At 43.8% G+C, this 15,281-nt stretch overlaps 1 protein-coding gene across 1 annotated transcript in view; it reads left to right on the top strand.

The window, feature by feature from the left end:
* The first annotated feature begins 413 nt into the window (after positions 1-413).
* Positions 414-15,281, top strand: part of GABRA5 (gamma-aminobutyric acid type A receptor subunit alpha5) — a 271,577-nt gene continuing 256,709 nt past the window's right edge. The window contains exon 1 of the mRNA XM_040422321.1: positions 414-616. Within this exon, the coding sequence (XP_040278255.1) occupies positions 414-616 (203 nt within the window). The remainder of the gene's footprint in view (positions 617-15,281) is intronic.

Genomic DNA, 15,281 nt, shown 5'->3' on the forward strand with positions numbered 1-15,281 from the left:
TACTTATGCGAATATCTATTTGACCCTTTCCTACGATATATACAGCTTTTCTTGCGCTATGTGGATGATGTTTTCATAGTATGGTCGTGGACTAAAACACAATGTAGTGAATTCGTGTCATACCTAAACGAGTTTAATGACATGAACATGCGGTTTACTCTAAATTATAGTGGAATGACGTTGGAGTTTCTTGACGTCTTGGTGACGGTGGAGGGTGGTACTCTTATCACGAAGGGGTATCACAAACCCACCGCCACCAATTCGTTATTGCACCATGACAGCTTCCATCCACTTAGCGTAAAAAAGTCTGTTCCTTATAGGCAGTTTATCAGGCTAAGAAGAATTAATAATACAAGAGAGGGATATGATGAACAAGCCCAGGAATTAAAAAAGATAGGGGGTACCCGGAAAATATGTTGGATGAAGCTATGAGAAAAGCTGAAGTATATAAGCAAGATGATTTATTGAAAAATAGTAAGATAAAGAGCCAGAGGAGAGCTAATAAGGGAACAGGCAGATTTGCATTTTCATTTAAATTCAGCCCCATGGCAAACATCATTAGGCAGGTGATTTGTAACAATTGGGATATCTTGAGGAATGAAGAAAGTCTGAGAGAGTATGTGGTAACGTTTAAAAGGTGCCACACACTTAAGGACAAGCTTGTGAGGAGTCACTATAGGGAAGATAAGGGAAGTAATTGGTTAACAGATAGAAGACCTACAGGGAACTATAAATGTAGAAATTGCTCGCTTTGTATACATAATTGTCAAAAGAAATTCCTAGTTTTCGGAGTGATAAAGAAACCCAATTTATTACATGTAAAAGTAATTATGTGGTTTACTTGATCATGTGCCGCTGTGGCGCTTTTTATATAGGCAAAACAATCAGACCTTTATATGAGAGATTTAGGGAGTATATTAATTCTATAAGAACAGGAAAAGGCTGCTCCAGATTGATTACTCACGTACGCAATGTCCACGGAGGTGATCTTAATTGTTTGAGCTTTGCAGGTATCGAATTAGTTCCAAGCATGCCACAAGGAGGAGACAGGCATCGCCTGCTCCTACAAAAGGAGGCTAGATGGATTGTCCGGACTGCAGCTACAGGCCCTCTAGGTTTAAATGAAAGGAACGAGCGTGTTTGTATGATGCCGACAACATATATGAGCTCTAACTTTATGTGTTATTTTTGTTATTTTTGTTTTAATAAGAAATAGCGTCAGGGGTTGCTGCAGCAACCATAGGGATTGACGGTTAAAATGAGCGCGTGTTCGCGCGATGAGGTCAGTGGCCTGAAGAGGCACGTAAGCGCAAAACTGCCGTCGCCACTTTGCGTTCTGTGTAGAGGCAAGAGTCCGCCCCAGCCCTATTTTTATTGTATACTGTTGGAAGAATAAAAGGAGTTTTTTACCGCAGTGGTGAATGCCCCCTTTTTGTTTATCTAACTGTGCTATTGTGTGAACTTTCCTTGCTTTTGAGGCCGAGCACCACAATTACTGCTGATATAGACAGGTACACATAGGAATCCACCATTTACCTGGAGACGTCGGCAGTGCCGCCCCCTTTACTTTATTCTACTACACGTGACGCAAGTCATCTCTGTTATCTGCAGCTGCAGATTGTGCATGTCACCTATAAAAAGTGCAACTGTGTGCATGTAATCTGTATAACCTGCAGCTGAGTGTATATGTCACCTGTGTAACCAGCCTCTGAGTGTATATGTCACCTGTATAACCCGCAGATGAGTGTGTATGTCATCTGTATAATGTGTCGCTGAGTGTATATGTCACCTGTATAACCTGCAGCTGAGTGTATATGTCACCTGTATAACCTGCAGCTGAGTGTGTGTGTCACCTGTATAACCAGCCTCTGAGTGTATATGTCACCTGTATAACCCGCAGCTGAGTGTATATGTCACCTGTATAACCCGCAGCTGAGTGTATATGTCACCTGTATAACCTGCAGCTGAGTGTGTATGTCACCTGTATAACCAGCCTCTGAGTGTGTATGTCACCTGTATAACCTGCAGCTGAGTGTATATGTCACCTGTATAACCAGCCTCTGAGTGTGTATGTCACCTGTATAACCTGCAGCTGAGTGTATATGTCACCTGTATAACCCGCAGATGAGTGTGTATGTCATCTGTATAATGTGTCGCTGAGTGTATATGTCCCCTGTATAACCTGCAGCTGAGTGTATATGTCACCTGTATAACCTGCAGCTGAGTGTGTATGTCATCTATATACCCAGCCACTGAGTGTGTATGTCACCTGTATAACCTGCAGCTGAGTGTATATGTCACCTGTGTAACCTGTATCTGAGTGTGTATATCATCTGTATAACATGCCACTTAGTGTGTATGTCTATGTCACATATATAACCTGTAGCTGAGTGTGTATGTCACCTGTATAACCTGCAGCTGAGTGTGTATGTCACCTGTGTAACCTGTAGCTGAGTGTGTATGTCACCTGTGTAACCTGTAGCTGAGTGTGTATATCATCTGTATAACATGCCACTAAGTGTGTATGTCTATGTCACATATATAACCTGTAGCTGAGTGTGTATGTCACCTGTATAACCTGCAGCTGAGTGTGTATGTCACATATATAACCTGTAGCTGAGTGTGTATGTCACCTGTATAACCTGTAGCGAAGTCGGTTTGTCATCTGTATAACCAGACGTTGAGTGTGTATGTCACATATATGACATTTAGCTGAGTGTGCATGTCACCTGTATAACCTGCTTCTGAGAGTGTATCTTATCTGTAAGTGTGTATATCATCGGTATAATCTGCAGCTTAGTGTGTATGTCACCTGTATACCCTTCAGCCGTGTATACAACTGTAGTGGTAGAGGGTTGCAGTACTACGCCCAGGGGCGTAACTACCATAGCGGCAGACCATGCGACTGCTATGGGGCCCAGGGCAAGAGGGGGCCCAGTCTTAGTTGGGATAATCTCCTCTTCTACTGGAAGTGAAAACTTGGTCAGGACTCTACCCTCTAAAGGAACAACTGTTAGCAAATGAAGCAGTGGAAAAATGGCCCAAGGGTCATTAAAAAAAGGGTTTAGGCAGAAACCCTTCTGTCCTGTGTGGGGGGCCTGGTTTGTTACTTGCTATGGGGCCCTTACTTCTCTATGTACGCCACTGACTACACCAGTGGATACAACCAGCTGAGTTTGCATGTCACCTGAATAACCTATAGCTGAGTGTGCATGTCACCAGAATAACCTATAGCTGAGTGTTCATGTCACCTGTGTAACCTACAGCTGAGTGTGCATGTCACCTAACCTGCAGCTGAGTGTGCATGTCACCTATATAACCTGCAGCTGAGTGTGCATGTCACCTATATAACCTGCAGCTGAGTGTGCATGTCACCTGTGTAACCTGCAGCTGAGTGTGCATGTCACCTGTGTAACCTGCAGCTGAGTGTGTATATTTGTATAATATGTATAATATGCAGTTGAGCATGCATGTCACCTTTATAACTAGCAGATGAGGCAAGTATGATTTTTTCATTTTTTAACGCCATTTCATGAAGCACGAGGAAATTCGCTCCACACTAATTGCCACATCCATTACCAACCATTCCATTCTTGAAGTAAAAGTTTAATAAGTGCATCCTATATTATAAAAGCATGCTATATATTATAAGAGATGTGGGATTGTAATAAAAATAACATTTAGTTGATTGATATACTGGTCATACTGTCCCTGGATACAAAAATGACATCACTTATGTTCTAAAATCTTTTTTTCCAAATTTAGAGTGGGTGTGGAGAACATCATTAGCATCGACATACAAGGCAATTCACCTTTATACAGGAGATGGACTGTGCAGTCAAGTTTTCATTCACTTTCATCAAAAAAATACTTGTATCCACTTGTATTTTCAGTTTTCATATTATACCCAGGTAAGTGCAATCTCTAATTACTTTTTTATTGCCATGTACTGTTACATGCCATGTAAAAAGGTGATAGTCATATCATATGTGTTCACCTATCCAGAATTGGAAGCGCAGTATATGTTAACTACAAGACCGCAATATGAATATGCTTCAACAGTGCCCATTGTAGTCCATTAGATAATTACATCATTGATCTAGTGAACCGCTGACACAAACTCAATATAAAGCTAAGATGTATGTTTGATAATTACAATGAAATCGTAACTTTAGTCTTAGCGATTTTATATCGCTACCGCAAACCAAGGAATAATGTTCACAGTGATTTTTTTTATTCTGAACGTTTAATGGCATTTCCCTGAAACAGCCAACTCTGCGATTCAATATATTTGTTGTACATCATTTGTTTGTTGAAATGTGAGACATATTATTACACCCTTATTCACATGAGGCAAGGAATGGCCAAATAAACTACAACTGCCAACATGCCCTAATAGCTGTAGGCTGTCAAAGCATGCTAGGAGTTGTAGTTTTGCAACAGCTGGAAAGCCGCAAGGTTGAGCATCCCAGACCTATACAATAGGCATCCACATCTCACTGACTGTGAGACAAAAGCAGGAGTGGAGGCTACACAGAGATAGGGTATAATGATGGGGTATAATGGAAAGATTTGGATATGTTCTGTGTTTTTGACCTGCACCTGGTTTTGGCTCAAAATCACTGATGGAAATCACTGACTAAACACTGACTGTGGGAAAGTGGCCTTACCGAACATTAGTTTCTCATTTAAATATGAATATTTGCTGTTGGTCAGTCTGAGCTCATCATCTTTTATAATAGATTTACAATGGGTGACATAAATGATTAAGTGATTTAGCAACAGAAGGACATATTACTGACAAGGTTATCCAAGCCCACCATCTGATTTCTCAGGGACTTTCCCGCAGGCCAGCTATGCCACATTGTGGCTGGTTTTACAATCCTTTTTTTATTATATATTATGTAGTGTCTGCAGTTTCACAACTTTAATGATAATATCGTATGGGAAAAAGTGACACAAATGTTACTGATACATTGTAGTAGTGAAGTCAGAATTGTAACTAGAGTTGAGCGAACACCTGGATGTTCGGGTTCGAGAAGTTCGGCCGAACTTCCCTGAAATGTTCGGGTTCGGGATCCGAACCCGACCCGAACTTCGTCTCGAACCCGAACCCCATTGAAGTCAATAGGGACCTGAACTTTTCGGCACTAAAAAGGCTGTAAAACAGCCCAGGAAAGAGCTAGAGGACTGCAAAAGGCAGCAACATGTAGGTAAATCCCCTGCAAACAAATGTGGATAGGGAAATGAATTAAAATAAAAATAAAATAAATTAAAATTAACCAATATCAATTGGAGAGAGGTCCCATAGCAGAGAATCTGGCTTCACGTCAGCAGAGAATCAGTCTTCATGCCATAGCAGAGAATCTGGCTTCACGTCACACACCACTGGAACAGTCCATTGTCATATATTTAGGCCCCGCACCCAGGCAGAGGAGAGAGGTCCCGTAACAGAGAATCTGGCTTCATGTCAGCAGAGAATCAGTCTGCATGTCATAGCAGAGAATCAGGCTTTACGTCACCCAACACTGGAACAGTCCATTGTCAGATATTTAGGCCCAGGCACCCAGGCAGAGGAGAGAGGTCCCGTAACAGAGAATCTGGCTTCATGTCAGCAGAGAATCAGTCTGCATGTCATAGCAGAGAATCAGGCTTCACGTCACCCAACACTGGAACAGTCCATTGTCTGATATTTAGGCCCAGGCAGAGGAGAGAGGTCCCATAACAGAGAATCTGGCTTCATGTCAGCAGAGAATCAGTCTGCATGTCATAGCAGAGAATCAGGCTTCACGTCACCCACCACTGTAACAGTCCATTGTCATATATTTAGGCTCGGCACCCAGGCAGAGGAGAGAGGTCCCATAACAGAGATTCAGGCTTCATGTCAGCAGAGAATCAGTCTTCATGTCATAGCAGAGAATCAGGCTTTACGTCACCCACCACTGGAACAGGCCACTGTCAGATATTTTTAGGCCCCGGCACCCAGACAGAGGAGAGAGGTCCCATAACAGAGATTCAGGCTTCATGTCAGCAGAGAATCAGTCTTCATGTCATAGCAGAGAATCAGGCTTCACGTCACCCACCACTGGAACAGTCCATTGTCACATATTTAGGCCCAGGCACCCAGGCAGAGGAGAGAGGTCCCATAACAGAGATTCAGGCTTCATGTCAGCAGAGAATCAGTCTTCATATCATAGCAGAGAATCAGGCTTCATGTCACCCACCACTGGAACAGGCCACTGTCACATATCTAGGCCCAGGCACCCAGGCAGAGAAGAGAGGTCCCGTAACAGAGAATCTGGCTTCATGTCAGCACAGAATCAGTCTTCATGTCATAGCAGAGAATCAGGCTTCACGTCACCCACCACTGGAACAGGCCACTGTCAGATATTTTTAGGCCCCGGCACCCAGACAGAGGAGAGGTTCATTCAACTTTGGGTTGCCCCGCAATATAATGGTAAAATGAAAATAAAAATAGGATTGAATGAGGAAGTGCCCTGGAGTACAATAATATATTGTTAAGGGGAGGTAGTTCATGTCTAATCTGCACAAGGGATGGACAGGTCCTCTGGGATCCATGCCTGGTTCATATTTATGAACGTCAGCTTGTCCACATTGGCTGTAGACAGGCGGCTGCGTTTGTCTGTAATGACGCCGCCTGCCGTGCTGAATACACGTTCAGACAAAACGCTGGCCGCCGGGCAGGCCAGCACCTCCAAGGCATAAAAGGCTAGCTCTGGCCACGTGGACAATTTGGAGACCCAGAAGTTGAATGGGGCCGAACCATCAGTCAGTACGTGGAGGGGTGTGCACAGGTACTGTTCCACCATGTTATTGAAATGTTGCCTCCTGCTAACACGTTCCGTATCAGGTGGTGGTGCAGTTTGCTGTGGCGTGGTGACAAAACTTTTCCACATCTCTGCCATGCTAACCCTGCCCTCAGAGGAGCTGGCCGTGACACAGCTGCGTTGGCGACCGCTTGCTCCTCCTCTGCCTTCGCCTTGGGCTTCCACTTGTTCCCCTGTGACATTTGGGGATGCTCTCAGTAGCGCGTCTACCAACGTGCGCTGGTACTCGCGCATCTTCCTATCACGCTCCAGTGCATGAAGTAAGGTGGGCACATTGTCTTTGTACCGGGGATCCAGCAGGGTGGCAACCCAGTAGTCCGCACACGTTAAAATGTGGGCAACTCTGCTGTCGTTGCGCAGGCACTGCAGCATGTAGTCGCTCATGTGTGCCAGGCTGCCCAGAGGTAAGGACAAGCTGTCCTCTGTGGGAGGCGTATCGTCATCGTCCTGCGTTTCCCCCCAGCCACGCACCAATGATGTGCCCGAGCTGGTTTGGGTGCCAGCCCGCTGTGAACCTGCTTCATCCTCATCCTCCTCCTCCTCCTCATCCTCCTCGTCCTCCAGTAGTGGGCCCTGTCTGGCCACATTTGTACCTGGCCTCTGCTGTTGCAAAAAACCTCCCTCTGAGTCACTTCGAAGAGACTGGCCTGAAAGTGCTAAAAATAAACCCCTCTTCCTCCTCCTCCTCCTGGGCCACCTCCTCTTCCATCATCGCCCTAAGTGTTTTCTCAAGGAGACATAGAAGTGGTATTGTAACGCTGATAACGGCGTCATCGCCACTGGCCATGTTGGTGGAGTACTCGAAACAGCGCAACAGGGCACACAGGTCTCGCATGGAGGCCCATTCATTGGTGGTGAAGTGGGGCTGATCCGCAGTGCGACTGACCCGTGCGTGCTGCAGCTGAAACTCCACTATGGCCTGCTGCTGCTCGCACAGTCTGTCCAGCATGTGCAAGGTGGAGTTCCACCTGGTGGGCACGTCGCATATGAGGCGGTGAGCGGGAAGGCCGAAGTTACGCTGTAGCGCAGACAGGCGAGCAGCAGCAGGATGTGAACGCCGGAAGTGCGAACAGACGGCCCGCACTTTATGCAGCAGCTCTGACATGTCGGGGTAGTTGTGAATGAACTTCTGCACCACCAAATTCAGCACATGCGCCAGGCAAGGGATGTGCGTCAAACCGGCTAGTCCCAGAGCTGCAACGAGATTTCGCCCATTATCGCACACCACCAGGCCAGGCTTGAGGCTCACCGGCAGCAACCACTCGTCGGTCTGTTGTTCTATACCCCGCCACAACTCCTGTGCGGTGTGGGGCCTGTCCCCCAAACATATGAGTTTCAGAATGGCCTGCTGACGTTTACCCCGGGCTGTGCTGAAGTTGGAGGTGAAGGTGTGTGGCTGACTGGATGAGCAGGTGGAAGAAGAGGAGGAGGAAGCTGAGTAGGAGGAGGAGGAGACAGGAGGCAAAGAATGTTGCCCTGCGATCCTTGGCGGCGGAAGGACGTGCGCCAAACAGCTCTCCGCCTGGGGCCCAGCCGCTACTACATTTACCCAGTGTGCAGTTAGGGAGATATAGCGTCCCTGGCCGTGCTTACTGGTCCACGTATCTGTGGTTAGGTGGACCTTGCCACAGATGCCGTTGCGCAGTGCACACTTGATTTTATCGTATACTTGGTTGTGCAGGGAAGGCACGGCTCTCTTGGAGAAGTAGTGCCGGCTGGGAACAACATACTGTGGGAAAGCAAGCGACATGAGCTGTTTGAAGCTGTCTGTCTCCACCAGCCTAAATGAGAGCATTTCATAGGCCAGTAGTTTAGAAATGCTGGCATTCAGGGCCAGGGATCGAGGGTGGCTAGGTGGGAATTTACGCTTTCTCTCAAATGTTTGTGAGATGGAGAGCTGAATGCTGCCGTGTGACATGGTTGAGATGCTTGGTGGTGGTGTTGGTCATGCAGGTTGTGCTAAGGTTCAGAACGTTAATGCCTCGCTTCAGGCTCTGATGGCACAGCGTGCAAACCACTCGGGTCTTGTCGTCAGCACATTGTTTGAAGAAGTGCCATGCCAGGGAACTCCTTGAAGCTGCCTTTGGGGTGCTCGGTCCCAGATGGCGGCGGTCAGTAGCAGGTGGAGTCTCTTGGCGGCGGGTGTTCTGCTTTTGCCCACTGCTCCCTCTTTGTCTTTTGCTACGCTGTTGGCTCGGTCTCACCACTGCCTCTTCCTCCGAACTGTGAAAGTCAGTGGCACGACCTTCATTCCATGTGGGGTCTAGGACCTCATCGTCCCCTGAATCGTCTTCCACCCAGTCTTGATCCCTGACCTCCTGTTCAGTCTGCACACTGCAGAAAGACGCAGAAGTGGGCACCTGTGTTTCGTCATCATCAGAGACGTGCTGAGGTGGTATTCCCATGTCCTCATCATCAGGAAACATAAGTGGTTGTGCGTTAGTGCATTCTATCTCTTCCACCCCTGGGGAAGGGCTAGGTGGATGCCCTTGGGAAACTCTGCCAGCAGAGTCTTCAAACAGCATAAGAGACTGCTGCATAACTTGAGGCTCAGACAGTTTCCCTGATATGCATGGGGGTGATGTGACAGACTGATGGGCTTGGTTTTCATGCGCCATCTGTGCGCTTTCTGCAGAAGACTGGGTGGGAGATAATTTGAACGTATTGGATGCACTGCCGGCCACCCAATTGACTAATGCCTGTACCTGCTCAGGCCTTACCATCCTTAGAACGGCATTGGGCCCCACCAAATATGGCTGTAAATTCTGGCGGCTACTGGGACCTGAGGTAGTTGGTACACTAGGACGTGTGGCTGTGGCAGAACGGCCACGTCCTCTCCCAGCACCAGAGGGTCCACTAACACCACCACGACCATGTCCGCGTCCCTTACTAGATGTTTTCCTCATTGTTACCGTTCACCACAATAAGAAAAATATTATTCGGGCCAATGTATTGAATTAAAATTCAGGCCTTTTTTTACAGACACCTAACACTATCTGGCTATATATTTAGGTACCGTATTACACTAATGCAGGCACACCAGTAATGACAGATTTAGCTGAATATAAATTTGAGGCCTATTATTTAGGCGCTGGGTGACAGGTATACGTTTACGGACAGAATTAGACTTGGATCTGCACTGTAGCGTGTGTGTGAAGTTCTTGAGAATTACCCTATCAGTACCTTGAATCTAATATACCCTTTTAGGGATAGATTTAAAGTAGGCCTGATACAGCAGAAACCACTAATTTTGAGAATTGAAAATTGGGAATTGTATTTCAACCCAGAATAAAAACTGTGCTTTGACGGACACTAAATAACTTGACCAGCTAAAACAGTAATGACAGATTTGGATGAATATAAATGTGAGACCTATTTTCTAGGCGCTGGGTGACAGGCTCAACTTGCCCCTGATGTAGTATATGGCCAAAAAATAACCACACTATTGATGGTTAAATGCACTTTGTGACAGGCTCAACTTGCCCCTGATGTAGTATATGGCCAAAAAATAACCACACTATTGATGGTTAAATGCACTTGATGAAAGCTTGACCCTGATGTAGGATATAGAAAAAAATAACCACACTATTGATGGTTAAGTGCACTTGGGTGACAGGCTCAGCTTGCCCCTGATGTAGTATATGGCCAAAAAATAACCACACTATTGATGGTTAAATGCACTTGATGAAAGCTTGACCCTGATGTAGGATATAGCAAAAAATAACCACACTATTGATGGTTAAATGCACTTGGGTGACAGGCTCAGCTTGCCCCTGATGTAGTATATGGCCAAAAAATAACCACACTATTGATGGTTAAATGCACTTGATGAAAGCTTGACCCTGATGTAGGATATAGCAAAAAATAACCACACTATTGATGGTTAAATGTACTTGATGGCAGCTTGTGCTGGCGCACAAGCAAGCCACAAAATGGCCGCCGATCACCCCAGAAAAAAGTGACTAAAAAACGCTCTGGGCAGCCTAAAAACACTGAGCAATTGAATAGCAGCAGTTCAATGATCCACAGCTGTAGATCGATCACTGAATGAAGTCTTTTGGAGGAGTTAATCACTGCCTAATCTCGCCCTAACGTCTCAGCTGCAACCTCTCCCTACACTTGTATCAGCAGAGTGAAGTGCAGCGCTACGTGACCCAAGCTTATATAGAGGCTGGGTCACATGCTGCACTGGCCAATCAAAGCCATGCCAATAGTAGGCATGGCTGTGATGGCCTCTTGGGGCAAGTAGTATGATGCTTGTTGATTGGCTGCTTTGCAGCCTTTCAAAAAGCGCCAAGAAAGCGCCGAACACCGAACTCGAACCCGGACTTTTATGAAAATGTTTGGGTTCGGGTCCGTGTCACGGACACCCCAAAATTCGGTACGAACCCGAACTATACAGTTCGGGTTCGCTCATCCCTAGTTGTAACACGTCCCGAAATTTTGCTATGCATAAGTATGCCTAAATGAATTAAGCACTTGGAAAGCATTGAATAATTTTGAACAGAACGAGTTTTACTCCAACAATTACCTGATCTACATCAAAGTTTGTGTAGTAAACAGTGTATGAAAATGGAATTGAATGACAAAATTTAAAAAAGTATAACTTTTCAGTCTTAAAAGTCTTACTTGAGCAAGGCCAAGTACTGTTAAAAGTGCTTCAGTCATCTGCTTTTGCGTTTATGAACGGTCAGATTTTCCCATTGCAAAAACCAGCAGTAGTCCCCCATCATGTTGGGATTCCAGCGCCCTTGATAGTAGTGATGAGCGGCTGGGGCAATATTCGAATTTGTGATATTTCGCGAATATTTAGTAGAATATTCGTCATATTGTCGAGCATTCACGAATTCGAGATTATTTTCTTGAACGCGAAAAATCGCCAATGTAATATTCATGTAATGCGCTTGAAATACAGGCGTGGGTCACTATAGCTACATTTTTCAAGCTGCTAGAAGTTTCCTGAGACTGGAGAAAATGGTTGGCACGGCAGAATATTGCCATAGCTTTATATGCAGATAGAGTGCTCAAATAGATTGCAAAATCGGCACCAATGATGCGAATATTTTGGCGCAATACGTGCAACTTCACATTTTAACAAGTCTGACTACTTATTAGTGATTGGTGCACTAAGTATTGTTGTGAACTTGTGACATCACAGCACTATGTATGTATGTAGTATAGATACATACATACATACATACATACTGTACATACAGCACTATGTATGTAGCATATGTGAATGGACAGCAGCTCCTATCAGCTACACTATATCACTAGCTAACCTACACTGACTATCTCCCACTAACTATCTGTATTATATTTATAAGCTAACTAACTAACTAACTATCTAATGTAATGACACAGGAAAGCAGAGAGCACAGCAATAACACTGCTGTCTCTCTCAGATCTGCATAATACTGCATACAAGGGCTGCTGTGGAGGTTCTTATATAGTAAGGGGTAGGCAACTTTCCTATAGGTTGCTAGAGATGTTGCTAAGCTCAGACAAAGACATTGCAGCCTTCTCATTGGCCCACAAGCAAGAAGGGAGGTTACTGATGAAAAAAAAAAAATCTAGAATATTTGAAATGACGAATATATATCACTATATTTGAAATATTTGCGAATTCTCGAAGTGCCGATATTCGCATATAATATTTGCTATTCGAATATTCGAGCCCAACACTACTTGATACCTGTTCTCCATTGTAGAAATATCTTTATGGAACCGCTCTCCATGTTCGTCACTTACGTGTCCCAAATTGGGTGGGAAAAAGTCAAGATGGGAATGTAAGAAATGCACTTTCAATGACATTCGGCAGCCAAGTTGTTCATATGCTGTAAGCATGTTGTCTACTAATTCAGCATAGTTTGCAGCTCGTCTATTCCCAAGGAAGTTCTGCACTACTAGCACAAATGCATCCCAAGCTGCAAGACGCACTCGCTTTGTCAGATTCTTGCGCTGATCATAAGTAGTGTATTTGCCACATAAGTAGCAGAAATTGTCTGGATCGTTAACACATTTGCGTTTATCCATCTTAAGTTTCAAAACTGATAGCACTATAACAGATCACTTTATCAAAATCTGTCCAGCTTGCCTTATATACTTACTGCTGACATCAGCCTGAGTGCGTCCAAACTGGTCTGGACATGTCCATTGGAATATCTCCAATATAATGCATTAATATTATAACTGAATAGCAGGGTTTGAGGAGGAGAGAGATAGGCGGCACTGCCAGACGTCACATATGTAATGATTACCCGGTCCCCAGCACCTGTCACTTTAACACTGTCGGTGGTGCACAGCCTCAATAGTATAAGTATACAAGTGTGGAAGATGATAGAACAGGTGGCACTCACCAGCATTGATAGACGGTTCTTTATTCTTACAAAAGTTAAAAGAAAGGCACATCGGGTTGGAGCGTATGGTGCGGTAAGACACAGCTGAAGTCAGCGGCGACGGCCGTTTCGCGCTAACTTGCGCATCACTGGCCTGACGCTGACTTCAGCTGTGTCTTACCGCACCATACGCTCCAGCCCGAAGTGCCTTTCTTTTAACTTTTGTAAGAATAAAGAACCGTCTATCAACGCTGGTGAGTGCCGTCTGTTCTATCATCTTCCACACTTATAACTGAATAGGCTTTGCATGTATAACTTAAAATCTAGACGTGTCAGGCAAATTCTGAGTTCATATTTGGAATCAGTGCGTTCATTTTAGTATAAATTACATGTTTTTCTCTCAGTAGCAAAATCATTGTTGTGTGGTGTTATTGAACATTTTCAACCAGTCTAAAGAATATCAGACTCGAAGCATGCTAATTACATATTTCTGATGGGGAAATGCTTCCCTAAAGCTGCCCAGGCTTCCCAAAGGAGGAGACAGTTGGGTATTCTATTTACAGCCACTGCAGAGAAAATATAGTTTAATGCAAACCATTCGGCTAAATTTGGGACCATGTAATTTGCAGCCATGCCTGGTCAGTCACAATGGATTTCCTCTCTCCTCAAGTGGAGGAGAAATTCCTCTATGATGTACAAAGTAGCTAAGAAGACATATAGACAGGAGGTGTCTAATTGGGAAAATCCCTTAAAATAATAATAATTTAATATCTGCAATCATTTTTAAGTAAAATTATATTTCATGTACATATAACTAAATACAATAAATTATGGTAGAGTAGAGACCAAAATTTAGCTTTTTGGGGCTACTTCATGAAAACCCTAAGAGTGAAGATTTATACAGTATGTTGACATATGGTAAATCCTTTTCTTGGCCTCCACCATATATACTCAGAAGGAAATGTACTAAGCAGTCCGGTTATTTGTCTGTGGGAGCCAGATGTGTTATACCAGCTGTTTCACCCTTTAAATGCCACAGTTAATAGCAACTATAGAGTGCCCAGTTCATTTATCACATATAGCATCTAAGCAGTTAGTCAGACATATTGCAGTGTATTATGAATACATTAAGCATAAAAATTAAAGAAAGTTTAAAAATATTTAAAAAAATATAAAAAAACTAATATTAAAAGTTCAACCCCTCAGTTTCCTGTTTCTTTCTTACATAAATAGTGCAAAACATCCATAACAATTAAAACTATTCAAATAACATGTCATGTATCTTGCACATTAAATGCCATATAAAAGAAAATTTTGACAGTGCTGGAATTGCTGTTTTTGGTCATCATGCCTTTGCTAAAAAATGGAATAAACAGTTATTTAAAAAGTTACCCCAAAATTGTCCTGCAAAATTCAAGCCCTCACTAAGCCCCATAAGAGGAAAATTAAAAAGCATTTTTTAAACCTTTTAATCACCAGGTCTGATAACCAGACACCTTTTTGTGACTTAGAGTAAATGGTGGTTTAATGGCCTTTTTATTTGATGTACTACCAAAATAATTTTTGCAACTTTTGTACAATAACATATAGGTCTTTTTTTTTTGTTTAATGTAGGGACAGCTGCAAAAATGTATTAATTTTCTTTTCAACTATAGTCCCTATTGTACTATACAATTGACACCCAAAACAAATTTAGTAAAATGTGTTTTCTGTTTTTGTGTCATTTGTTTTACATGAATGACTGTGATCTTTTGATTAAGCTTGAGCGAATCGATCTTCAGATCATAGATCTGAAGTCGATTCGTTGAACCACTTCATTTTAATGTTGTCTGGAGAAAGCATTTGCTTCACCCGAATGAGTTTGGTATTCATTTCTGCATCTTTAAAAACATATAAAATTAGCAATCCGAAGTCGGGTTTGGTACTGGCTGATACCTCGGTACCAAACCCAACTTTGGGTTGCTATTTTAAAATGTTTTTGAAGACGCAGAAGTGATTACCAAATTCATTTACCGAAGTCTCGTGAGACTTTGGCTGAAACTAATTTTGCCTTCACGGAGGCAATAAATTTTAATACTGTACGGAGACAGGTCTC

The sequence above is a fragment of the Bufo bufo genome, chromosome 3 (genome assembly GCF_905171765.1).
Source record: "Bufo bufo chromosome 3, aBufBuf1.1, whole genome shotgun sequence".
In the NCBI taxonomy this organism is placed as follows: domain Eukaryota; kingdom Metazoa; phylum Chordata; class Amphibia; order Anura; family Bufonidae; genus Bufo; species Bufo bufo.